Genomic DNA, 26,985 nt, shown 5'->3' with positions numbered 1-26,985 from the left:
CAATGTCCAGGTTGCTGTCGTGATGACATTTGCCTTTGACAGTCGGGAACAAAGTTCATTCGTGCGAAAATGTAAGCTTTAAAAAATTCGTTATGTTCGTGTTTTCTAGCTCTGTTTAATATTTAGTGATTTTTTGGAGTTTATTGCTATATTTTCATAAAATGTGATTTTATATCCCAAAAATTGAGGCGATTTTTAAATAGCGATCTGGTACAGCCTTTTAACATAGAGTTCTCCTGGAAACGAACGTAGCACGATGGATATTGATCGGTCATTTGCAACATTTTTGAAAAAATATAATTTTTAGGATTTAATATTGAGGGTTATAAATAACAAAATCTGGATAATTATTTTGCATTACACATTGTTGGAATTAAAAAATAAGTTTTAATAAACGTCGTTAAGTTTAAATACGCCTTGTGATATAATTTGACCATGTATCCATGAACAAAACCAGTCCAGGCAAATGTAATCAAGATATTTTCAAACATTTATTATTAAACTTACATGAACACACATGTTTTGTTATTGTCACTAAACTGACCAAGAATAAAAATTGTGGGGCTCTACAGAACTCACAGTGGCTAATCCTGAATCACTCGAACACTGTTCGATAGGTCAACTTGCCCTTTCAGCACTTTTCGTTGCAGATTCTGCGAAAGAAAATTAAAACACAATTTAGTTCCAAACCATCCAACCAATTCGAAACATCCCGTACCCATCCCCTTACCTTGTTGTACACATCCTTGAGTATTCGATTTTTGCGCTTCAAATTGTTGAAACGTTCAATCTCCCGCTTTCGCTGCACCTCCGGCAGATTGCGAACCTGGCGGCGGGTGTTTTCCCGGATGGCACGCGTCGACGCAAACACGCGCCTCTGGCTGAGCGGTGGTGGCGGTAGCTGACCCCTTCCTCCCGCCGCGCTCGTCTTGCGCAGCGAGTCGTCCGACGTGAGCAGCAGCAGCCGTTGCCGCTGCTGGTTCCGCTTGCTTCGTAGTTTGTTCAGCTCGCTTATACACTGCCGGCGCTCCTCGATACGGCTCAACGTTGCCGGACAGGACCGGCGGAACTGTTCCCGCAGCGTGAGCATCTTTTCCGACACGTTGTCCTTCCCATTTTCGGGTTCACTTTCCCCGGCACTACCGCTGCTACCCTCATTATCGCTCGATAGTGACGATGGATGGCGCACCGGTGGTGCTGATCCGTAGTTGTCGTGACGGTTCCGTTCCGCAGCCGTCGTCCCTTCGAACGTAATAACGTACGCGATGGAGGAGGGTTTCGTTTGGGCCTGCTTGTCTTGCCGACCGGTTGCCGTGCGGTCGATAATTTCCGTTCGCCGTGGAATGCCGTGCGTTTCTACGGTGGGTTCACGCTGCCCGCAGGGACAGTTACATTGGACAATGGGGAAGCCGCCTTCCGCAATGCCTGTCCTGCCAACGGTCGATGGAACCTGTACGGATGCCGTCACACCAGTGCTCTTCTGCTTCTTTTCCCCAAAAATGGGCTTGGTACGCAAAATGGAATCGGTTGTTTGTGTGCCAGCCGTGCGTCCTCCTTTCGTTGCCAGGGGCAACGATGGCCTTCTCGACTTGATGTCATAGTGGTGCGTTGTGGTGGTGTTCGTCAGCGTCGTAACGACCGGTATCGATATCGAGTCGGAAGATATAAACTCCGGCGACAGGATCGTATTGTTCGAGGACGAAATCGGTCGCCGACTGTCGCCGCCCGTTCCCTTCGACAGTTTGTTGAGCGCGTACCGATCCTTACCGAAGGCGTGATGGTTTTCCTTCTCCTGCTGGAGCGGATGGTGTCGGCGATCACTCCTGCGGCTGCTGCTGTACGGACGGGTGTACAGGTGGTTCTGCTCCTCAAACACACGGCGCGTACGAACCTGATCATAGTTTTCCACAAACTTGTCCTGCTTCTGCTTTATAAAGGTGGGAATGCTCACATCCGACGGTGTGGTCGTAAGCTCGACGGGCGTCTCCAGCTTGGAGCGATTTTTTATCACCTTCGCCATATGATAGTGTGAGTTCCAGGCCGTACTGGCGGTGCTATTTTTCGAGCAGCTGCTGTCAGCCGAAACCGGATCATGTACCGACGTGTACACCGTTCCACTGCGCTCGCTGGGGAGGGCCGGTGGAGCAGCCGTGTGCGTGTTCGCCGGGAGCGTCGGTTCCGCCGTGACCGTTGAGCCCGGATTGAGCAGTAGCATTTTCTTCACCAGCAGCTGCTCTATCTCACGATCAATCTTTGCCAGCTGTGGATCGTGCGCACGCTCCTGGTTGAGCTGCTGCAGTTGTTTAAAATTCTCATACTCCACCTCAGAGTGCGTCATGGGCCGCAGATACTCCTGCATGGCTTTGCGCACCCGCCGATCACGCGGTTCCGGGGCGGACAGCTTTCGCGGAGGGTTCTCCTTCGTTGTGCCCGCCGACACCGGCAGCGAGGATACGGTGCGATGGGAAGAGTTCTCAATCGAAACCAATCCACCGGTGGAAGTGGTGCTGTGACGCACGTTATTGCCCTCGTTCGATCCGGAAGGGGACGCTTTAACCGAGCCTTCCGATACGTTGGAGCTTCCGACAGGTGCTGCCGGATGTTTCGTCTCCTCGATGACCTCCACCAGACCGATGCTTCGATCCAGCTGTGGCGGCGATTCGTCCTTCTCGCTACAAGGACTCACATCGTCGTACACATTGTCGTCCTCCTTTTGTACCGCTTTCGAGCAGCCACCTGCATCCTCCACTGTCGTCTCCTCGATGGTCTGCTCCTCCTTCTCCCTGCGCTTTCTAACATCCTTCCCATAGTCGTGCAGCAACTGTTCCCGCGTTCTTCGCTTCGGATCGTGCCGCGAAAGCTTGCGGAATATTTTATCGATCAAACTTTCCTTCACACCTGTTGGCATGCTCGCCAGCTCGCAGATCGAGTTGTACAGCGTCAACCCGAGCTTCACCTCGTCGTCAAAGGTGGGACGCAGCGAGCGACCACTGGCGCTGGCCTCATTTACCCCCGACGAGGATGTCGTGTCCGACGAGGACTGTACCGGCGTGGAAGCGGAAGCAACAACCGAGGGAGTGTTATTTCCCGTTGCCGGCACCGAGGGCGAGAAGAATTCGAAACTTTCCGCCGCATCGACCGAGCCCGCCAGCGTGTAGCTATCGGTCGTACCGATGGCTTTGTCCTGCCGCTGGTAGGGCAGTGACGATTCGTCGTGTCGTCGCGTTACTTGAATGCCACGCGATTCCCGCACGCGTGGCTGGAGCGTCGTTTGCGTAGCTTTAGCCTCCTCGCCCTCATTCCGCCTCACTGCTGCCGGGGGTGGTGGCGCTGACTGCAGTGGTGCCACCTTCGGTGTGCTTTGTGCATCCGGCTTCGCTCGCATAATCGATGTGTCCTCACCGCGTCCGGCAGCCTTTTTCTCCCGTTCTTCCCGCTGCCGCACAACAATCACGCTCCGATCGAAGGTCAGTCCCTTGCGGGCGAAGTAACGCTGCAGGCACCGCTTCTCGGTTTCGTTCAGATCGGCCGCACCGCAGAACTGGAGCCGCTCGCTCGAATCGTACCCAATGTCCCCGAGCGAATCCCACTCCAACCGTTGCTTGTTCGAGGCGATACTGCTGACGGGTGAAAGGTCCTTCGTGCTGTCCAGCGGTTCCTCTACCGTACCCGGGGCGTGCGTTTTCACCACCGGCCGGATTGGATCATCTTCCGTGGCTGCCGTTTGTGTGCTGGTCTCGTGCACGACGAGTCGCGGCGAATGTTCCTTAGCCGTCGAGGCTGTTGGCAGACCCGGCTGGGTGTACGTAATCGGAGCAATGGTCGTCGCGGTGGTTGGAACGCCCAGCGTTATGGTCGGCGGTGGGGGCAGATTAATTTCGATCACTGACTCGAGATTAAAGTTGAAGTTCCTGCCACTCTTTTGCTCCATCTTTTTCTCGCGCACCGTCACGCCGCCCTGCTTTGCCGTATCCGTCGCCACAGCGCCTACTGCCTTGTCGGGTGTTTTGTTTGCGTTCGATTTCCCACTCCCGGCGGACGCATTTCGTAGCGACTTTTCGCTCTCGTCCTGTTGCTGTTGTTCCGCCTTTTTGCGCAGCGTGGCCAAATTTTCCATCGACTTGCCGAGCCCGGATCGTTCGGAAGCGGCATGACAGGCGCGCCGCTGCAGTTCGTCCAGGCAGGGCAGGCTGCCGTCGCTGGAGGAGCGCGTCGCGCTGGACATACGGCGCAGGCGAAGATACTTCTCCAGGTCCCGGTTGCGGCCGTGCTCCATGTAGTAGTGCATGATCAAGTCCGTCACACGATCGCTTTGCGACATTTTCACTTCGCTCGGTGGATTTTCACACACAAAAACGGAACACTTTCAGATCGTTAGATTTTCCAAACAAAGCTGCATCGCTGGTGGTGGTGTGGCGCGCTTGAAAAATTCCGTTACGAAAAACAAGCGTTGACGGTCGTTGACAGCTTGTGTGAAAGAAAAGGAAACAAACAAAACATAGCAACGGCCAGTGTGGCCAGGCGCAAAATTTTATCGGTAGTTTTCGGTAGGTTCAAACTCGAAACTTAACTGAGTTAAAAGAAGTGAAAGCGAAAGAAGTGTTAAGCGGGGGGGGGGGGGGGGGTTATAATGCGCAAAATGAAAGTTTCATCTCACGAGAATATGCATCCTTTATCTAGGATATGTATTAGATTTGGTCAGCGGTTACACAAATGAAGGTCTGTCTGAAGTTTCGCTCTGAAAATTGTACTAGGAATTCTAAGCCAAAGAAGGACTAAGATGCTCATTTTTTTTCTCAATGGTTGCAAGTTCTTTTTCTTGGAGCTCCACGCGACCACTTAGGGCCGCAGCAATGCTCCATTGGATACGATTTCATCGTACGTGTTGTCATTTGATTTTCGCTAGATTATTTAGATTGATTTGATTGTTTGGCTGAGTTTTATAGTTCAATGATTAAAAACTTGAGATTTTTTCTTTCAAACCCTAGATATTTATATACATCGGTATTTCTGGTCACTCTGGCAGCGGCTTGCGTTTCACTATGGAATTCGGTACGGACATGCGGACGTCGGATTTCGTACAGTAAAGAAAAACGCAACATATTAATTCCGGGCGAAACAGATTTGTTTATTATATTTATTGTGTGAAAAATAGTTGTTAAAATATCCCACATAAATTCTACAAAAATGCCAAAAAATCTAGCACAGTGTGTTTGTACTAAAATTAGATACAGCCACACACCTAGCGGACAGTAGCGCAAGCCATACAACAAACGGCCACAATTTGAACGTGCCCATCCAACGGCTTTGAAACTCAACTGTGTGCAAAGATAGTTCACATTCTATACAATTTTCGAGGGATTTCAAACATCACATTCAGATTGTAATTAGATTTTCATTTAAATGGTTAGAATATTGATCATAAAACTGAGTTAGCTGTGTGCTAGCTAGCCCCGAATGTACTGTAAATAGCTCTTTGTGTGTGTATTGCGCGTGTGTGTTTGTGTGTGTTTAGTTTTGTTGCCATGGTAGTGGTACGATCATCTCACTGCCCGTCGCCACCGCTGCGCAGCGTGTGTGAAGACAAACGTCAAAAGAAGAAGCGTTTTTCGTTTCTTGTTTGTTTTTCTTTTCACTGCCAGACGGCCAGCAGCTACGGACAGGCAGCATAGCGGAAGGAAAAGAAAAGAAAAGAAGAAAAAACGGCAAGAGCATATAACTCATTTTCTACTCAATCTCAGCGCAAGCAAACACACACACACAAGCACACAGGTCAGTGCAGCATATTCCTTGGCACCGTTTGTTGAACCAGCGACAGCAGCCAGGGAGCCAGCGCAAGCACACGAACCGCGGCTGGGTCTCGGGCCCTCCCCCTCAGGTGTGAACGGCGTGGCGGACAGGAGTGAATAAATAATACAACGCGGCGATCCGCCGACGTTTATGATCGGTCAGCGGTTCATCAGCATCGTTTCGCGTGGTGGTGGTGTAGTAAGTCCGGTTTTTTTTTTGTTTGTTTCGAAAGTACTCGGTTCGGATCGGTGGACCAGCGACAGTGTGTGTGTTTGCGCTGTGATTTCAAGATTTCACCACAGCGCGGCGGCGACCAGCCTACGGGCTTAGTAGGACGCGTGCAATTGCAGCAGTCAGACGGGCAGAAAAAGTGCAACGTGTCGTGCGTGTGTGGCACACAACAACAACAACAACAACACACACCAGCCACGATCGCAGTGTTGGTCGGTTGGTAGGTGTCGAGTAGGAGCACACCGAGCACGGGCGAAACAATTCCCATCACTCACAGGTGTGTGTGTGCTGAGGCACCGGCGCGCCGTGTTCTTCTTTTATCGCAATCTACTTATCAGCTGGTCGGGGTTGGTGCTAGGTGACTCGCGGACAATCCCCACCGGTCGGCAGTGGCGGAGGTGATTCCGCTGTACACCGAGATTAACCGTGTGCCGAGAGCGAGCGGACGTCGTTTTTGTCGCATACGCATTCGTCATACGCGTTGGCAAACGGGTAAAGACCGCTGCGGCAAAAAACCGACCGCTTAGTGTGTGATTCGAGGCCAGCGCGAGCAGTCGAGTCACTTGTGCAAACATACCGCGGTTGGTGCGCACGACAAACGCACGAGCGCGCACGAACGATAGTGTCGGTCACACCAGCAAGCCCTACATAGGAGCGAGCCCCGGAGTGAAGTGAGGTTCGCTACGCGCAAACGGAGTGCTGGTGCTGTGTGTTGTGTCACTCGACGAATCGATCACTCGATCAATCTTTTTTTTTTTTTCGATTGCGTGGGGCGCGCACACGCTTTCTGTAGTATCGCGAACGAGGAAATGATAGTGAACTGTAGTAGTGAACGTACAAACGAACATCATCATCACCACGGCAACCGAGGTGCAGCAGTCGTGTAGCACACACGCGTGGGGAATGTTAGAGGAAGAAAAGCAAGAAAAAGCACACTAACGCACGTATGCATCGCACAACACCCCTTTCGAGGAAGTAAAACGGTCAGCTTCTCGTGTGTTGGCAGTGTGGGCGCAGGTGTGTGCTATAACTTTCCAGGATTACCGGGTGGTGGACAAAAACCACCTCGCAAAGGTTTGCTGTACAACGAAAAAAGTGAAATTTGCCCTGGCTGCCGCCTGCATGCTTCAACGCCCCGTTACCCTTAACGTCACCGAGTGCTGACTGTGTGTGTGTGTGTGTGTGTATTTGTTGAGCGTGCGTGAACATATGTGTGTACGTGTGTGTGTGTGCTGTTTGGTGGTGAAAACAAAAGAAGATACGCACTCCTAAAACATAAAAGTACACAAACACACTGACAGATATACAGACACGCGCGTGCGATCGCGGACCTGTCTCTTGGCTGCAAACAGAGTTTTTTTTGGTTCGAAACGAATGACACTGCTAGAGAGTAGTAAGCGATCGGGGTAAGGGGAACATACAAATACAGCCTCCAAAACCTGTCCGACCGTAGTAGGGGTGGCTATAGCAACAGCATAACCCATTTGTGCCGATATCTAAGCAAACATCGCATAGCAAAAAAAACGACAAACTTCATCACCATGCTGAAGAACAAAGCAACCGAGGAAAAGGTCGACACGCTGCTGTCCAAGAGCCAGATACCGATCATCGATCTCGCACATTGTGGTAAGCTTTTTGATTAATTAGTAGGAAGGGTTTTTTTTCTTTCTGCTCACTCTTCATCACACGTACAGAGCACACACAGAGCACACATTCAAAGCATCAAATCATTTATTCATTCGTTCATTCACGATCCTCCTGTAACCCGCACCGGAAGGGAGCAGAGCGTACGAGATGATCGTTAGTGACAGGGCATGGCGAACCGTTCTAGTCCTCCTGTTCTCTCCTGTGCAACGGGGCTGAGCATGGTCCCGAGTCGGTTTCAAGTGATCTCTCTCCCCGCACGGAGCCAGTTAGCGCGGCGCGCTGCCCCAGCTACTTGGCACGATCGATTGAAAGGCCACAACCTCATTTGCAAATGAATTATAACTCGATTGACGCTAACCTGCTGCCACCACCAGTGCTTCCGCGCCACTTTCCAGGTTTGATGGACCATCCGACCCCCTGCGAACAGCGGTGTAACTTGCGGTGTCGGCGTGTCCGAGGCCGGCCGCAGACATTGTCGTTCGGTTCGAGGTGTATCTCGGGAGCAGAAAGAAGATGTAGAACATCACAAAAACACACACACGGAGAGCGTGAATATTATACGCGAAGGTTTGCGCGAGATCACCGCGCAGCATCTTCGGAGCGCAGCGCTCATGTACCGCGAGACAGCGCATGTCGGTGCGGAGGAGCGAGGTTCATTTGACGGTCGGCGCAGAGCGAAATGAATCATCACGGCGCGGAACCTCCGCGTGGTTCATTGCCGATCGTACCGCGAGCTTGACAAATCACTGCAAGCAGCACGATGTACCGATCAGTCACTGGTCTCACGAGTCGTGCCACTAAGCACGATCCACGATTATGTAAAATTCCGGTGGCGATAGAGATCTCTGGGTGTGTGAGAGACAGAGAGAGACAGTGTGATGTCGACAGAGAGAGAGAAAGAGAAAACAAATCAGAGTTAAGCAATCGAATCGGAATCGATGCACACTCCGGACGACGGGACGAGGGCTAGTTTGTGGAGGGGGTTTCCATTGTGATGTCACTCTCCCGTGTTGGACGTTCTATTACGTGTGGTTTGCATGTGCAAACTTCGCTGTGATCGCTAACACGCACACCAAAAAGCAAGCTCTGGGCAGTGTGGGAGCTAAAACAGATCAGCTGGCAATGATCGATCATTTCTTAAAAAAAAAAAAACAAAAACACTCCCTCGGTTATGGAGCAGGGGAAGTCCTGCAGTGAAGTGGTGGTTTGTAGTGTTTACCACTTCTAACGGGCGGGCAAGACAAGCCGATACCGGCTGGGAACTCCACAGCGTAACGGACTGTATTTCAACTAAACTGATGCCCTCGGAATGGGGGGGGGGGGGGGGGGGGGGATTTTTATTAAAAATAGAACAACCCTTTTGCCGTGCGTTCCTTGCACCCCTAGACTAAACAATCGTAAAGTTTTCAAATACGACCATTTTATGATGCTGTCGGTGTAGGGCCCTAGGCATAGTGTACTGTACGGCGGAGTACATAAATTGTTTGACTAAGCGTTTGTATTTCTACTCCCTAATCTTGCTCAGTATGTATTTATTTGTTTGGTACATATTTCGATTACTCATAGCGTTACTCACTCCTTTCGCGCTGTTTGGTTGCTCAAATCAACTAACGTTGTTGGCGTGACTTGTTGGAGCGGGTTTCTTCGAAGCAATAATCATTTATATGTGTCCCTCATTGCGCATTGCGATTGTGCTTTATCACAACCATCATCGGGCACTACTATGCTTGAAGTGTTTTGCAAAATTGTTTCACTGCAAGACAAATGTGCCATTGTGTGTCTTACGATTTAAAAAATGTTATTGCATACCGTTATTGAGATCAAAACTACAAGAACAGACAGTGCAATAGAGAGGCTTTTGCTGTAAGTTTGCCAACCGTATGGCGGTTTGGAACTCCCCACTCATGCTCCAACCAGCCACTGATTGATCGCTCACGATCGTTTACCGGGCTAATAACAAACACGTGAAGACGTTTCTGGCTAATTTCACGTTGTTTTTCCCCTCCTGCTGGCGGCTCCTGAAAATGTGTCCCCTTATTGCCGCGTTATAGCAGGCGGTAACCAAAGGAACGAAGGAGGAACCGTAATGGCGTACCCCGATACCATCAAGATCTCTAATTGGAAGGCGCTAAAAGAAAATTGGCACGTATAGAGAGCATCGGGCATGTTTGGTAGTCGTGCGGCGCGAGGTGGTGCGGGGTGCGGCAAGTATTTAGTTTAGCCATTTTCGTGTTTCCTTCCCTCAATCATTTGGGACCGTGCTAATGAACGCTTGTTTGTGTCCGTTGTCTCCCTAGCTCTGTGGGGTTGTCTCCCTTACCTTACTCTACCTGGCTCAGTGGCTCAGTGGTGCGTTCGAGCATTGGTGGAATTTATCTATTTACACTTCAGAAGTATCGAAAAGTTTGGTTTCACGTTTTACTAGACATCTGACGCCTCAATAACAATACTTCCTGGCGGTTTGGTTCCGTAAGCTTACTTTTTTTTGCACAAGGAATAGCTTTGTTTGAATAAAACCTTCTACGCAAGCAACAAAACCGCATCCACCGACATGGGTAAAGTGCCACGAGGACCCCCTCCATCGAAAGGGGTTGTAAAGTTTTTTTTAATCATATCACAGCCATTAAAAATCAATACGTTCTCAAGTGGCCTCGCTGCAGGGGAGGGAATGGCGCGGATGCTTTCTTTTATGCTTGTCATAAAATGCGGGGATGTCCCCCGGGCAGCTGTTTCAGCTTTCAGGCTTTCCCCATACTGAATCGATTAGTAGGAACTCCCCGATTATCGCTGAAAACAACCACACATACACACACAGGCGCTTTTCATTGGAACACGCGGCGCGGCTTTTGGGGCTGATTTGCGGACTTGCAGCAAATTTTATTGCTTTACGAGCGTTCCTAAGCGGGTCCCCTCATCTTGCAGCGTCCCTGCCATAAATCATTCACAAGCCCAGAGGAGGCACAACGGGACCGTGTCCAACCTGTCCACAAAAAAAGGAGGTTACACCCTTTAAACAGTTCAAAGATCATCATCACGCTGGCGCAGGGGTTTTTTTTTTGCCAGCAAGCAACAGGTGGAACCGCCGGAAGAAGGTCACCCCGTTCCTTTCGCGGCCCCGGAGTTAACTTTGTCTCAAGAGCTATTATCGGAGCGGAGGGATTGGGAGGGAGAGTTACAACGGCTTTGTGTAAAAATAAACCTCTTACACGCTTGCCGCAGATGATCGTGTGCCGTGTTTATCTGATAGCACGGCAACACTCACTTTTCTTTGCATGTTTTGGTTTCTTCCCTTTTTTTTTCTTCTTCTTACATCTCAACACACAGGCGGGTCCTTATCAACCAGCACCGTCTTCAGTGCCCCTTCTCCGTACCGGGGTACTAGTACTAGTGGGGAATGTTTCACCCCGCAAAGCGGTTACATTCCTCTCGAATTCTCTGCCGCCGATAAGAATCTAATCCGTCGCCTCCGCCGACCCCTTCTTCGGCTCCCTGAAGTTTGAAGTCTGAAGGTTTGTCGTTTTGTCGAAGGTTAGGGTGTGAGATGTGTTACTTCACTTCACGCTCTCGGGTAGTGATGGGTGGTAATCTTGGCAAAAATCCGGAATCGACTCCAAGGTAGGTCCGCCCAGCATTATCCGTTCGGAATCGTCTGAAGCCGTCTGTAATTGCCCGGAAATGCCCGGAGTCGTCCGGAGTCGTTCTGGAGTCATCAGGAGTCGTTCTGGAGTTGTTCTGGAGCTATCCGGAGTCGTTCTGGAGTCGTTCTGAAGTCGTCCGGAGTTATTCCGGAGTCGTCCTTGTCCTCAGAAACAAAAATCTATATGCGATACGAAGTATATGCGCAATGTGAAAGACAAAAAAATACAACGAAATTGAATGCCTGATCACAAGCACATTGCACCAGACCTCGATTCCGATCGAGTCCGATCGACTCCAATCGACTCCGGACGACTCCGGTTGTATCTGGACGACTCTGACTACGAGCAACTACGACTCTGGACGACTCCGGCTCCGGGCGGAACAAATGGTTCCTGATTTGCCGGTGTCGGAGTCGGATCGGAGTCGTTGGTGCGCTTCAGAAAGCACATCACTACTCTCGAGGCGGCGGTCCAGCCGGAGATGATCAGTTCTACGAATGAATGAATGAATGATCCTTCGTTGTTTGATTGATTCCTGGAACTCATCAACCGTTTGGCATGTGAACGTTCGCGCGACATCTTTTACTGTTCAGAACCTTTTAGCCAGCTAGTGCTAGCGGTTGTTGCCATATCATCATCACAGAGACCGAAAAGGGAAGAAAGGCACCAGGCCTCTAGTATAAGATAAGCAGGCCGGGATGCTAGCTGGGCGTTTTGCTGATATATGATCGGGGCGTGCGATAAAAAGAGCTGCGGTTTTCATGGTGACGGGACAGCAGTGGCCCAGATAATCGGTACTCCGTACACAAAAAAGCCACCCTACGCTTTTGGGAGCTGTAACGTCCGAGACCGCGGGGTCAAGAATCGACGAATTAATGCGTTAGCAGACTAGTTGGAGTGTATCATCACCGCCATCTTCGTTGTCGCCGTCGTCTTTAGTTAGCCTCCTACTGTGGTGAATGGGGCACAACGCACAGCGGAGCGAAATCGGCTCGGATCGAAAAGATAGCGCAGCGAAATATTAATCATCCGGCCGTTGTTGTGGCCCTTAAATTCTTCCCACCCTCCGGTTGACCTCCATTTGTTGTTGTTGTTGTTGTTTCTTCTCCACATCCTGTGACAGTATGGTGATTCTTTCGTCTGCTACCGTGTCACATCACCCTCTTATTGTTTGTTTGCTTTTTTTCTCTATCTCTCTCTCTCTCTGTTTGACGTTAAGATGACGTCCCACAGACGGCGGCTTTTAATGGAGTAGTAAAAAATGTGCATGAAATGCGCTTTTTTTGCGCTGTCCTCCACTATCCACTGCTTATTCTCATTCCCCCCTTTTTTATTAACCTTCCTGTCCCTGCCAATATTGGTCAGTAAGCGATGAGTTTGTCGTAAATTATTTGTCGGTGGTTCGGATGCCGACCGATGGGACTTGGGAATGGGAGGTGAATAGGGGTATCCCCCTTGCCCTTTAATGTGACATGAAGCTGTACACAGTAAAAAGGTACGTAAAAAAAATATTATAAAAAACGAAGCTTTGTCGTCTCGTTCTAATTCTTCGCTTTCAAGTAACAAAAAAGCGTCACACTTCGGAAATTCTGCCCAATCTACTCGAGAGGGCATAGGTTTGGTGGAACCATTTTTCCCTTTTAAAGCCACATTTTATATCCCTCCGCCCGTGCGCCTACAGCTTCTCTACTTCCTCCGGCGTACAACAATTTCTTATCAAATCTGTTCGCATCATCAATATGTTGGCGCACTCTCTCAGTTTTATGATTTCGTTTTGCTGCTACTATGACTTCCGGCCAGTTTCCGCCGGAAACGCGGCGAGGGAGAAGAACGTTTTAATGTCGGTGATCACTCCGCAAGCCACAGCGCGGAAACACGCCGGGAAGCAAGCACGTCAGCGCGTGCCATTTAGGGAAGGGAGCAAAGTGAAGTAGTAGTGGTTGTTGGGTCTGGGGTGCGGCAATCGTTTGATAACACCCCACCCCACCTCCGTTCATTCACGCACACATTCTCGGATGCGATTTGAATTTCTTTCTTCTGATTCGGTTGTACGCCGACGGTGGTGAAGATGTTCAAGCGCACTTTGTCAGCGCTTGAAGTCGCTGACAGTGTCGTTTGAGCAATTTGATTGAAAAGTTGAAAGGGAGGTTAAAGAAGAGAAGAAAAAAAAGATGATAAATAATCCCACCTATGACGAGCATAAAAGGGAAGGAAAACTCCCCCCTCAACGGTATGCAACAAAGTATATCGGCCAAAGCTTTGGCACACACATACACTCACTTGGGGAAATGAGCAAAGGGGTGTTACTTATTCATCTACTTATTTATTTTTAGTCCCTTCGGTCTGCTTTTTCTGCTCCAGGAAAGGTTCGAGGATTTTTGACAAGCCCCAGACAGAAGGTGGTGGTGGCGGGCCCCTCTCCACCGAACGGATTACTTTACTTGGAGAGGTCATACCCTTAAGCAAACGCTCGACACTCGTATGCGTGGGGAGGCCTTTTCTTAGAATTTCTGCAACACTTAACCCGGGTACCTTTTCTTAACAGAGTTGAAATAGAAAATCAATCGACTTCGGACTTTGGGACTTGAAACCGCATTATAACGGGTGTGGGGATTTGTAACATTTTTATACGCGCTTACGAACTAGACGAATGAATAATGAAATGAATCCCCGGTGGTTACATTCCTTCCGCCAGCTGCTGTACTTCCCTTTACACCGTAATATACCCCACCCAACACAGAAACAGAAAGAACAGAAAAAACGAACTTCGTGCGCCGAGAATCGGTGTCGTAATTTTCCGATCGAACCGCCGGCGTTAATTGTTGCTGCGGTGTCGTGCGCGCGTTAAAATTATTGTAATTAAAGCAGAAAATCTAAATTACATTCCCGTTCCCCGCACACCCACACCAATCCCCCCCTCGCCGTGGAATTTCAACATTCTCGACGCGGACTCGTAAAGATTGCACCGCAAGCCACCCACCCCTCCATGCTCTTGTTCAGCTCACCAGTGGCAGTGTAATTCTGCGTGCTCTCGTGGCGGAGGGCGAATGAGTGTGTTACAACAGCACTTCTAATGTCGTTTACTATCGTTCTCGTTTCATGCTGGACACACCAACACACACTCACACACACGCGCGGTGTACAGGTACGGAGGAATGTCCAATCCGGTCGGTGGTGAATCGTGTCGGCCATCAGCTCCACAAGGCACTCAGCGAAAAAGGCATCGCGCTGCTGGTAAACCATGGCATCTCGGAGGATAAGGTAAGCGGAAGCAGCATAGCAGGAGATTTAAGTACGCATACACAAACCGCAAATAGGAAGCGAACAAGAAACGATCGTGCATCCTTCGTGCATCCTTCGCGGGTCGATCGTGTGTTGTGTGTATTCGTGCCATAATATAACTAGCAATTGTTTTACTTTTAGTGTGTTACATTCCTTTACAAAGTTGCAACAAGAAGTCGCAAACAAAACAATCTTCCTGCTGACGCGAGCGCGCGCGCGCGCCCACACACGTGATCGTGACACAGAACCGATAAGAACCTTCGCCCAGTGTACCGTCCCGTTTGTGGCCGAGATCATGCAAAACAAAAAGAAAACTTCTCCACTGTCCCTCGAAGCGTCCCCCCAAGGTCCGGCGACGTTTGTGGCTAGGCTTTGTGGCTTAAACCTTAAACCCTAGATCCCTTCGCGTACGTTGCCGTTGCTTCCGGTATCTTAAGCTAGCCCGGGGACCGCCTTTCGAAGGCAGGATTAACGTGCCGAACTGCGTATTATCTTTGCCAACTGCGATGTGCTGTGTCTAACAAATCCGCGATTGACGTCTGTCGCCTTCAATTAACACGAATTTCCGTCCAAACGCTAACCAAGCGGAACGGAAACCTCCCCCTCCCCCCAAACACCCGTTAAGGGAAGGGGCAACATGATAACGCTGGTAGGACAAAAGGGACGAGGGGGATGGGGGGGGGGGGGGGTGGTACGAATGCACTTGTTTTGGTTCGTTTTGTTTTGTCGCGTACAGGTCGTGCCGGCCAAAGCTCCGTGTGGAACTTTTCGGCTCTGTTTTGAACGATTCCCTTTTTTTTTGTTGAAAATATGTTTGCCGCGCTCGCCGTTCGTTTTCTTCGTTTTTTGTTGTTGATAGTAAACAGTGGCGCATCCGGTCTGGGAGAAGGTGGATCCCATTTGTGTGCGTGTTCGACGCGGCAGGACAAAGAGAGAGAGAGAGAGCGCGCCATCCGGAAATGAGTGTGCGCTCCGGCTGGTGGAACACACGGGGGAGGAAGGTGGAACATGGACGATCATAATTCATCATAACGACAACTTTACTAGTAAAAGGATTCACGATGGCTGGGCCACCGTGCCTGGCCAAGTCTGGACCGCGTTCCGCCACACGGAACGGTGAAGGGAGTGGATTTTTGTGCTGCTCATCGGTTTGTTTATGCGCCACCGGTCTAGACGATAAACACAGAGAGCGTGGTACAGTCTACCGAGCGTCTGGCCACGAACGAAGCACTGGAAAATGTACCGAAACTGCGTCACACAGGTCGTGATTCCGGGGAATCACTTGCCTTATTTGTTTGACCCTTTGGGGCTCGGAACTCGGGACCGTTGTCGAGGACGAGGCGAGCGAGATGGAGGCAGCAAGATAGGGACGAAAATTATCCATAATGAAGCAGGTGGCGATTGGTGCTACCGACGGAGATAAAAATCGACTTTTAAGCGAAGAAGGTGTTTGCGTCGTAGTGGTTTCGCCGGTTTTGCCTGTCGTCTAACGTCCGTGGCCACTGACTGTCGCCGCATAAGACCAAAACCTCGAGACTATGGCACCGTGATCCGAATGAATTTGGACGATGAGTAGTGTATCTTATCAAACGAATCATTAATGCGTTCCGTTCACATGCAACTGGTGCATCGTGATCTGGCAGGGGAGGGAAACCATTTTATTGCCTGTAATTGGGGCTCTACAAACAAACGGATAGAGTCAAATAAAAACATTATCCATTTATTTTGCTACCATACAGCCAACCTCTTCGGATGTTTTGCTAAAGCTTATCTGATTTTGGCTAAAGCACCTTTCCACCATCGGGGACCCATGCTGCTGTTTTGGCCTTATTTGTCAGTTGAGCCATCCACTTCATTCATAATGGGCGCAGTGGTTGTGTGTGTGTGTGTTGGAGAGGGAGGATTTAAATATCGTTTGGCAGTGGCGTGCAGACAAAAAGCGCAACCATGTTTCCACTCTCCCCATACGGCTCTATCATCGCCCTGTTTTTGTCCACTGAAAGTACAGCACTTAACCTTCAACTTCACCCCGTTTGCGTGTCGGTGGTTGAAGAAGGACCGGGATGTACTCTGAAGCAAGACTTCATGATGATATTTTCTTCCTCGTGTGTTGTAAAGCTTCCTTTCGAGGTTTCCATTTTACGTTGAAGCTCGCGTCGCAATAAATTGTGTAGGAAAACATCCACCTCGTGCGCACTGCGTGTCTATCGATGGGGCTGGTGGTTCGTGCCTGCCGTGATTACCTGAAGTGGAAGATTTTAATTCCCATAACATTCCCTCACCATCGTCATCATTTTGCGTTCTATTTTCCATTCCTTCGTACTGCGCGTACACACGTTGTGTTTGGCTGTCCGGGCGAGACACGAGGACAATCAAAACACGTGGTACAAATGAGCGCGCATCGGACGGCTTCAGCTCGATGGGCTGATGTTAAATCTTGCTGCCGCGCTGGCCGCTGTTGTCCCAAGCGGGATGAGATGATATGATGGGACGAACACACAAATTAAAGAGCTACCGGCTGCGATGACTGGCAAGTAGAGGAGAGGAGGAGACGTTTAGCGTTGCTGTAGTTCGATGAAGTTCATCTAAATGCGTGTCATTTTCTCGGTGAGCAAATGATGTACGGCAAACCCACGGTACGACGAGGGGTCGGAACATTGGCCTCTCGCCCCGCCCCCTCCAGATGTAATCGTGTCTGGTTGTTTGGCGAACGATTCGACACCGAAAGCTTTACCTTTTTTTTACGACCGTCCAAATTGTAAGGGAATTAGTATCACAAACAAGTAAACGGTTGTCAATATAGCCGCGTGACGGCAATTGCCCTCCAACAGAAAAAGAAACAAGAAGTGTCCTCGCCTCATAGTGTATCACAGCGCCATGGAAACGGTTATTTAACGACCTCATCCACTGCAGAGCAAATGGTGGAAGGAAGTTTGTGTTTTATTTCGCTACGATGTTGTCCGCGGCACTCTGGCATTGTTGTTCATCACCGACACAGACGATTTAAATACTGCTCCTAGTACTGTGGATGAGCCGAACTGCTGCCGAAAGCATGGTCGGATGAGTACGTTGACCTATTGCGGCGAAGTTTTAGGATCGATAATAAGTGGAATTAATGTTATGGCTTCCTGAGGGGTGCACACTGCCCACACACAAACAATCCGCGACAATTTTGGGCGTGGTACAAATACGTTTGATAACTCATTTCAATGCTCCTTCTCCTCCCTATCCACCCAGATGAAGCAGGTGTACGGCCATCTGGACGATTTCTGCAAGCTGTCGGACAACACGAAGGAAACGTACCTGCGCAAAGGGGAAACGAACCACGGCTACATCAAACCGGGCCAGGAGCGGTTCGACGGCAAATCGAAGGACATCCGGCATACGTTCAACATCTGCACACTGAAGCCGGACGGCGGCCCGCTACCGGACGAACCGCTGCCCGGCTTCCGGGACCACGTGTCCGACCTGGCGACGGACTTCAAGCGCCTGTCGGCCCTGCTGCTGCAGGCGCTGGCCGTCGGGATGGAGCTGCCGTACGGGTACTTTCTCGAGAAGCACCGCCACATACTGGACGGCGAGGGCGAAAACCAGTCCACATTCCGGCTGCTCTACTATCCGCCGCTGATCGAGGACGACGGGAAGAATGAGCTGCTGCGCGGGACGTGCAAGTACAGCCAGCAGCGCTGCACCAAGGACGAGATCGACCTGTCCCTGCCCGAGGACTACCGTGCGAAGGTGCGGGAGCAGCAGGAGCAGGAGGAGCAGGAGCTGCAGCAGATCACGCGCTGCGGGGCGCACTGCGACTACGGCACCTTTACGCTGCTCGCCCAGGACTCGGAGGGCGGGCTGGAGGTGAAGCTGCCTGGCACGGATCGATGGAAACGCGTCGGCCATCTGCCCGGCGCCATCCTGATCAATGCGGGCGAGCTGCTGTCGACGTGGACGGGCGAAAAGATTAGCGCGCTGCAGCATCGCGTGATCATACCGCAGGAGGAAACGATCCGCACCCGTGGCCGTCATTCGTTGGCATTTTTCGTACACCCTGGTAAGGGGACGCATGATTCAGGGTTGTGTCGGTGTGTGTATCTGTATACTTTGCTTATTGTTTGCCTCTTTTTCTTCAGACAACTGCATCTCGATAGCACCGATCGATCTGCCAGCCTCCAGCTCGTCCAACTCGCTCGATTCGGATGAGAAAAAAACCAAAGGACGCAAGAAGTCCTTCAAAACTGCCAAGTCGAAGTGAGTGTGTTCAAGGTGCTGCGATTACAGATCGAGGGCATCTTTTGTAATAACGTCTTTTCTTGCTCTTGTAGGATCTACAACGCGTACCAGCACGTGCAAAGGCGCTTTAAGGAAACGTACGCGTCGTGAGGTTAGGCTTAAGCTAAGGCGAAACAAGCAGTATTTACCTTACTGCGCAACAAGAAAAAGACTAGCTGTAGCAGAATCACATCCAACTTAAACACGGATTCATCCACCCTTCCCCTTAGTCGTCCCCTCCCATGCCGCTGCGCATCCCCTTCACGCATCGTTGGACGACGCTGCCTTCGCCGGTCGCAAGCGGGTTCCGCGCGGTGCTGTATTTATGAGACTTAGCCACAATTTATTCCACCATTTTTCTTCCATCCTATTTGGTGTACTTTTTTAACGAAATAATATTAAAAACAAAAAAACGCTCACAAGAGATACAAACCTTAACCCAGCGCGGCGCGTTTTGCGTTCTTATCCTGTTATCTGTCCCTGTGTCACGCAGTTTTGCCGGTGGTTTCCTTGCTCTTTGCCATTTAAATTGTTGTGTCAGTTAAGCAAATTTGCCCTCCCAAAATGTCTCTCCCGGGGCTATATATTTCAAATAATTAAAATCAACTTAATGTCACTCAAAAGGAGGCCCTGTGTGCGGCCAGTCCGGCCCATCCATTCATCCAGCTGAAGGCTCGTAGCGTTCCATTGAAAGGCAGTGTGCGTATCTTTCGGCAAGACACAATCGCACTACGAGCGGAGAATAACGTGGCACAACCATAAAGCCTCTGTGGTGCGTGCTTAGATAATAGATATACGGATGGAACGGATGGCCAGTTGGATTGGCTGCCTGCTTGCTTGTGATTTGTTTACGCGAATACTTACTGGGCTGGGGTTTCCGGGGCGGTTTTCGCCGTTCCATGACGGTGCCGGCCGACGGTTTGCTCTTGCGCTATCGATCATCGCTGCCAGGCGTGGGAAGAAGCCATAAAAGTGACTTTATAGTAGGGAGCTGTCCAATCGCTCCAGTGTTCCAGCGATGACGGTAATGAGTGCGAACGAGGGTGGAGAAATTAGTTACTCACGTTTCACCACTTTGCTGTGATATGGGGGTTTATTTGTGGAATTGGCTGAATGATTAAAGATTCGCTGCCGTTTTTGCAAGCTTCTTTCTCCCGTGCTGCCATCCTTGCACCACCTCCTCTCCCCCTTGGAACAAATGAAACTTTTGGAACTGCCCTTTTTTATGAATCTTCCATCAGAGTGTGTATGTTTTTGCTTTATTTTGGGATAAAGTTTTACACATAAAATGTTCGTCCACTGTTTTTTCTCTCTTTCTATCTCTCTCTCTGTTTGTCTACATGCTACTGATCTGTGTTGTGTTGTATGTTTCGGTATAAATAGCTTCGAATGTACAACATAGGAATACTTGGTATATCCGTTCGCTTTGCGTGTACCTCTCTATCTCTCTCTTTATCCCTCTCTCTACTGCGCTCTTAGTTCTTAGTTTCTTTTTTCCAATCTTTTCCGTTTCCTAACAAGACCACTTGCAGCAATTGCACAGGAAAGAAGAAAAAAAAAACATAGTAAAGCATTGAAAACGTTCATAACGTTCGTTCGTCTCTTCGATTCCGATTGCTACAAAGTTCGTACAGTTTGCAACTGCACTCACTCACTCCTCCGTAAACCAGTGCAATTTTCCGTTGCTCCAGGAGCTAAATATCACATTCCATTGAACCAACAGCACAGGGCGACGGTGCTATGCACGACGCCGCTAGTGCTGGCGATTCCTTTCCATTATTTCGTTCTGCTTCCCTCCCCGTCCAATCCGTTTGGTCCACCGACTGGAACCGCTCCCCGGGACGCTCGCGATCGGTGGACTCATCGACCAGATCGACCGACCCGCTGGCCGCCACGATCACCATGACCGCTGTCGCGGTAGCCGCAGTAGTTGCCGTCGCAAGTGCCGCCGTAGCGGCATGCAGTAGAGAAAATCGATTATTGTCATTGCTTCGGCGCGGTGGCTCGTCGTCCGGTCGGGCGGCAACGTCGGTGGACTCCTCTTCCTCTTCCTCGGTTGTGGCAGTGTTCTTGTTGATGGTGGTAGTAGTGGCAGTGAGTTGCCCGTGCCCCACATACCCACCGGTACGGTAGTGGTGGAAATCTAACCTTGCCCGGTACGACTGGCGCGAACTGGCTATCCTAACCCTATCCTTAAACCTATGGAAACCGTTACTGTTTGGCAGTGGTGGTGGTGGTGGGGGTGGTGTTGGTGGTTCTACTGCTGCAAGTGCCTGTTGCAGACAGCCATCCCCTACCACCTCCTCCTCCTCGACAATCTTATTACCATTAGCGCGCACCGTCAACGGCGGCGGGGCTGCACTGTCGTGCGACTTTCCATTCCCGGCCACAGCCGGCACTGTGGCTCCCCGTATCGATATGATGCTGCTGTGACGTCTCAGTACACCCTGCCCCGGGTGCCACTCGTCGCTCACCGGCGGATGCTGGAACTGTACCGTCGGTCGCCGAATGCTGCTACTGCTGGTGCTGCTGCTGCTCTCCTCCCGCTGGCCGCCCTTCCGCTGGCTCGTCCCGTGCGAGCTGCTCAAGTTGGTCGATCCCGTATGGAACGTGCCGCCGCCCTTGCGCGTCCCCCCGCTCGAGATGCTGTCCGAGCGGACGATCTTGCCGCAGCCGAGCAGCTGCAGAAACCCGTTCCGGAACTTGGACGACATCAGATTGTACAGGATCGGATTGATCGCCGAGTTCATGTACAGCATGATGCGGCAAAAGTACAGCAGTATGTAGAACCGCTCGATGCCGATCGATACGATCGCCTCGCTCGGCACGATGATGATCCACAGCGTGAGCGCCCGGAACGGCAGCAGGCAGACGAAGAAGCTCACCACCACCGCACCGAGCATGAAGATCACCTGCTTGCGGTACTTGTACACGTTCCCCCGGTTGCCGCTGGACGCACTGGACATGATGATGGTCGGGTTTTCCATCAGGTTTTTCGCAATCACCGAGTACAGCACGACCAGTATGAGCAGCGGCACGATGAAGAACAGCACAATGCTGCCGACGAAGAAGGACGCCGGCCAGAAGCTGTCGACCGGGGACAGGCAGGCCGCCACCATGTTGCCATCGATGTACTCCACGTACTCGTACGACGAGATCATCAGGATTGGGCTGCGGGAAGGGGGAGGGTGTGGAGATCGAAATGGGAATTAGATTGGTTTATTGATAATGAAGTATCGTGTGCTCGTTTTAGGATGAATTCTTATAATCAATTTTCTGTGCTTATGGAATGTGCTCTGCAAGGATTTCTACTTATTTACTCACTTACCTGGATCGTTATTTTTAAATAAATTATTGCATCAGTGCCTAGGTGTGCTTACCTTTAACGCAATCCCACAAACCGTGTTTGCTGGTGAAATTTAAAAGATTAATCATGCATACTATTCTTTTGCTACTGGGAAGTGTCTACCTAATAAATGATAAGTTGAATATAGGAAACTACTTTCGTTATGCATTAATTCTTTTAACATTTTACTTTGCTTCTAATTTTCCCGTTTGTTATTAAATCGCCCTTTTGACATGCGTCGCTGTAGAGGTTACTAATCCTGGCCGCTTTAAGCTACTGCCATTTACACAGATCCCTCATTTAATCAGCTTCATCAGCTGCTGCTTCTTGGTAAAAAGGGACGTTTAAAGTTTCTAATCTCCTTGCACAGCGGCAAACAGCGGCAAACGCCGAATCTCTCCGAAGCAGGAAAGCTCACATCCTATTTAGCTTCAATGCGCAACAACGCTACGCAACACGCAATGTGGACCGCAAACGGAGCCGGTGAAATTAATGTGCCAGCAAAACACGCGGCAGATTCAATTAATTCATCCCATGGCCAAAGCGCCGAAACAGTGGAAACAGAGGATCGTCTGCACAGGAAACGACCCTTTCTTGGGAGCGGAAAGGAAACAAGGGGAGGTTTTTTCTTACTTTTTTGTCCCTACACAAATTAAACCAAGTGCTTGGCAGAGCAAAAGCGCCATTCTGCCGCTGTAAGGGTGTAAAATTTCAACCCAAATGAACCTAAATGAACGTGACGGGAGTGTGAATAAGCGTTCGCTGCTTGCAACATTTACACTGAGACACTTCGTTCGACGTGCCCGTACAGTGCCAGTGCGAGGCTTAAATTACTTGCACATTGTTGTGGTTTGTTTTCTGGCCCTTTTTATAAAGAGCAACACGTTGCCAAGGCGACGCAGCCAACCGTCCTGGAACGGGGCGCCGGTCTTAACAAGCCAATTTTTCCAACAACCTCTTCGTGAATCAATGAAAACTTGCTCGAGATTGGGGTAAATGGCAAAGTCAAATGTCACTTAATCGGTTTGGTATAGGTATTATTCGATCGATCGAAGCATTTCAACTTCTAAACCGAATAAAATTGACCATTTTCATCGAGTCGTACCTTACCGCTTGGCAAATCTGAAACCTTCATCACCCAAAAACCCCCCGCCAGACACGATAATGTATTCATTGCCATTTCATTGGCGAGACCCGAAGGCTTCCCGGCCAAAACAGACACGACCCGGTAAGGATCTGATCTGCCAACCGCTGTTGCTTGTCTTCATTGTAATGTAGTTTCTCATTAGAACGCAGCGTCCCGTTACCCGGGTAAATGCGTCTCGCAAAGCGGATAAGCGGGTGACACTTCTTCTCCTCCTTCCTGGCTCTGCCCTTTGGGAAAGACCCCCGTCTCGGCATGTGCGTTAATTTCGTCTCGCAAACGGGCGATGACGGGCGATTGATAAAAGTCAGGGATCGGTACTGTCGTTTTCCCGGAATTGCCTCGTCTCGCTCGCTTCGCGGGGGGAGGGAGAGAGAGAGAGAGAGAGAGAGAGAGAGAGAGAGAGAGAGAGAGAGAGAGAGTTTCGTATTGCGTATTGCCAGTCTGGGCGAGGATACATTTTCCATTCGAACGCTGTTCGAGCGGCTGTCTGGGTGGTTGCATTTCAAGGGTAAAGTTTGGTGTACTGTGTCTTAGTGGAGAATGAACGAAAAAAGATTTTCCCACACTCTCGCGAGGGTTGATTTTCCTTCCCCGGCTTTCCACAAACTTTCTAATCTCTAACTTTTTTGTTTTGGCTGAGGAGTGAAAACTTTGTGCGCCGATCGTGCTCACACGAAAGCTCACAGCTAGCTTGCAAGCGTACACGAGCAAAACAAACCGGTGGGGAAAGCACTGTGGCGAAACATGAGGAAGCACACAGCATTCACATGCCTGTGGAGTCACGACTCGGTACGAGGTTTTACACTTGCGCGGGTAAGTACTTTATCGTTCAAGTTTTCGTTTCTAGAAATGTTCATGCACTCATTCATTCGCAAATTATCGCTGCTTAAGGGGCGCTTGGTGATGATGATGCTGTGGGTGGAATAATTGAATTGATTATGAGTTTGTGCTGTGTGGTACTTTCTGGGATAAATATACAGGCAAAACAGTCCGACTTGTCTTTTTGTAAATGGAATTTTTGGCAACAATTTTGGGATCCTTATCGGCAAATGAAAGCAATTTATGTTACAAATAGTTTCGTGCAGAATTTGACAAATTAATTGTTCACATGACCGGGCATTAAACCCTCGTTGTAAACAAGAAACCTTCACCCCACATCACGACGAGTTGACAAGTGATCATATCATTTCGAATTAAATTACTACCACTAGAGCCGGGCATACTTTCAAAACCAGCACATTAATTGCATACATTTTACAGCCGTTTGCAATGTAATCGAGCGCACGCGAGCCTTGGGGCCGAATAGTTTGTTCGCATCCTCGTTACCCCATGGAGGCGCATGGTCGTTCGTACGAAGGGACATTCTTCCACGCGTCGGTTGAGAGTGGAGACGCGTCTGGTTACTACCGTAGTGGTCGGAGACAGTCGGAGTGAAATTTGCCGAAAAAGGCATTCTGGTACATTCCAACTCAACTTTCAACAACTGTGCAAAAGTGTCAACAAAACTGTAATATTTCATCCTCAGATACGGCAGCCTACACAGCGCTGTCCCCGTGCGTTGCATTTGCGAATACGGGGAAAACGGAATGTCGCACAACTCAACCTCAACCCGTACCCGAATTGTCTGCAGCTAATCGTTTCGGAGAAGTGGGAAGAATTTGGCAGCGACAGTATTGTACTTTGCCTGCAACATTTATTGTCATTGCTCATACTTACCGTCTCGGGGAAGGAGATAAAGGACGTTTGTGTGTGTGTGTGTGTGTGTGAGTGAAGTGTACAAACGGGTTATTGTTTTGATGTGAAACAATTTAATTTAATATTGGTGCATTTATATGATTTTAAACAGCAAACAAATCTTACCCGGGTTTTGTTCATTTTTCCATTAGCAAAACCAACGCACGACTGGGAAGGCGCAATCCCGGCTTCTGCAGCGATGTTAATCTCCACTGAGTGTTTGCTACTACATGCGCCACACATTGCTTGTGATCATTACGCTCTTTCAACATTTACGTGCACAAAAGTGGTGAACAATGTACTAATGAAATAGATGCGTTACGAATCAGCTACAATCAGCTACAATTTACAGTGAATGGGTATGAAAGATGAGATTTTAAAGAGAAAATGCGTATCGAAACCAACTGCTGGAATATTTACAGAGTCGAATCACATTAAATTGCCGTTGAAATGGTCATCATTACTGAAGTGTATCGTTCTGTGAAGTGATTAACATTCAACACCGTTTGCTGCCAAATCACGCTTCCGGATATCCTTGCCAATGGGACAAAACTAATCTAACCGATGTATGGGTACATGCATCAAATCGACACGGCACGTACCGGCAGCCGGTGTGTTATCGCGAACGTTGTCCTCCCTGTCACTGGCAGGTACCGTCCGGTAATAGATGAGACTTATGGTCGTTTGTGCGAGATAACTTTTCCTCCCCCGTATGTCTACTTACAAACGAACCAAAACCTATCGGTGGCCACCCGGTCAGTTTTTCGAACAGTTTGTGTTGATTTTTTTGGATGTTTGGTGCTGTATGTAATTCTTTTTATTTATGGCATGCCAGTGCCGTGCTCGTGCGTGCACGTTAAGCGAAGGCAAAGGTGTTGTGAAATATTGTCATCCCGTTCGTGAGCAAGACAAATGTGCGGCGACGCGGCAAATCTCATTCGATCGGGACTAGAAACCAAGGTATTAGGGCCCAACTGGTGAGGCAGTTGAATGTGCCATAATTTAATCGTTTGTCGTGTTTAATGTTTGTCAATTAGGCCCACCAACCTAGCTACAAAACCTTTACAAAAGGTTTGGGGCTAAAAAACAGTTGCTTAATGTTTGTTTCCCTTTAAGCATACCTTCGCTTTCCCACCGGCACCGCTGTGTATTTCTCAACAAGTCAAAACAATTCAGACGCTTTGCCCCGTTTATCTCGGACGGATTGACGGTGTTTGCTCAACGTACGTCCCGTCTCGTGGCAGTGACGCTGATGATGATGCTGTTGATGAGGATGATGATGGCGTGCTATAAACAGATCAAGCTCTGTTTGCCCAAAAGGACTGTAAATTATAATCCTGCCCAAGGCGGCCCAAGAGAGAGAGAGAGAGCGAGATAGAATACAGCGGGCGCAGTGTAAGTGCTGCTGGCGTTTGCAAGTAAAACATCACCACCACGCCCCGCACCAAACTTCAGCTTCAGCTGTTGGGAAAGCAATGACACTCGAGGAAGAAGTTTGTTGCTAGTAGCAACCAGTCGACTGTGAAGCTAATTTGGCCAGCCAGAAAATCAAACTCGCTCGACTGGGAAATGTAAACAAATCGTGTTCCCGGTGCCTGATGATCGAACTTGATCGTTTGTTGATGTTGACTCGCGTGGGTTTATTTTAATACAATAAATTACCGTTTCGATTCGTGTTTTTATATCCGGTCGTCGGCCACAGTAAAGCTATTGGTTTTTTTTTATTATTCGATTTTAATAATTGCATACTTGCTTTGTTCCTTTGATTTTTGTTCGATGTTTGTTATGATAAACAATAGATTAACTAAAACGTATAATACACAACACGGTACAACGGAACGTACTAGCCTACTCCCCCCTACACGCTGCACACGGATCAACAATCATGCTTCTGTTACTGCTAA

At 49.5% G+C, this 26,985-nt stretch overlaps 3 protein-coding genes across 4 annotated transcripts in view; 1 reads left to right on the top strand and 2 right to left on the bottom strand.

Annotated features, from left to right (window-relative positions):
- Positions 1–467: 467 nt before the first annotated feature.
- On the bottom strand, positions 468–4,482 carry LOC120950340 (Alstrom syndrome protein 1 homolog a-like). The gene is made up of 2 exons (XM_040368311.2): positions 731–4,482; positions 468–653 (listed from the first exon to the last, which is right to left on the bottom strand). Exons 1-2 carry the CDS (start codon positions 4,319–4,321, stop codon positions 585–587), a joined length of 3,660 nt encoding a protein of 1,219 aa, XP_040224245.2. The 5' UTR covers positions 4,322–4,482; the 3' UTR covers positions 468–584.
- A 1,153-nt stretch (positions 4,483–5,635) lies between these two features.
- Positions 5,636–19,292, top strand: LOC120950339 (uncharacterized). Of its 2 annotated transcripts, XM_040368309.2 has the most exons (5): positions 5,636–7,647; positions 14,452–14,567; positions 17,826–18,636; positions 18,716–18,833; positions 18,908–19,292. In XM_040368309.2, the coding sequence occupies exons 1-5, from the start codon at positions 7,563–7,565 to the stop codon at positions 18,963–18,965; spliced, it is 1,188 nt and encodes a 395-aa protein (XP_040224243.1). In that variant the 5' UTR covers positions 5,636–7,562; the 3' UTR covers positions 18,966–19,292. The 2 variants fall into 2 exon arrangements, with proteins under 2 accessions (XP_040224243.1, XP_040224244.1); XM_040368310.2 differs by lacking the exon at positions 14,452–14,567 and having other exon boundaries at positions 7,556–7,647.
- Positions 19,293–20,175: 883 nt separating this feature from the next.
- The window catches only part of LOC120952859 (uncharacterized), a 33,516-nt gene continuing 26,706 nt past the window's right edge, over positions 20,176–26,985 (bottom strand). The window contains exon 5 of the mRNA XM_049607328.1: positions 20,176–22,025. Coding sequence (XP_049463285.1) covers positions 20,549–22,025 — 1,477 coding nt within the window. The 3' untranslated portion in view covers positions 20,176–20,548. The remainder of the gene's footprint in view (positions 22,026–26,985) is intronic.

This window comes from Anopheles coluzzii, chromosome 2, assembly GCF_943734685.1.
Source record: "Anopheles coluzzii chromosome 2, AcolN3, whole genome shotgun sequence".
In the NCBI taxonomy this organism is placed as follows: Eukaryota; Metazoa; Arthropoda; class Insecta; order Diptera; family Culicidae; genus Anopheles; species Anopheles coluzzii.
The sequence above is the reverse complement of the archived record's forward strand: the minus strand, read 5'-3'. Positions and strand labels throughout refer to the sequence as shown.

Coding starts and splice junctions, on each gene's coding strand:
- LOC120950340 (XM_040368311.2), bottom strand. CDS start 4,321: ATGTCGCAAAGCGATCGTGTGACGGACTTGATCATGCACTACTACATG. Junction 654..730: donor TCAAGGATGTGTACAACAAG/GTAAGGGGATGG, acceptor TTTCTTTCGCAG/AATCTGCAACGAAAAGTGCT.
- LOC120950339 (XM_040368309.2), top strand. CDS start 7,563: ATGCTGAAGAACAAAGCAACCGAGGAAAAGGTCGACACGCTGCTGTCC. Junction 7,648..14,451: donor CATCGATCTCGCACATTGTG/GTAAGCTTTTTG, acceptor CGCGGTGTACAG/GTACGGAGGAATGTCCAATC. Junction 14,568..17,825: donor ATGGCATCTCGGAGGATAAG/GTAAGCGGAAGC, acceptor CTATCCACCCAG/ATGAAGCAGGTGTACGGCCA.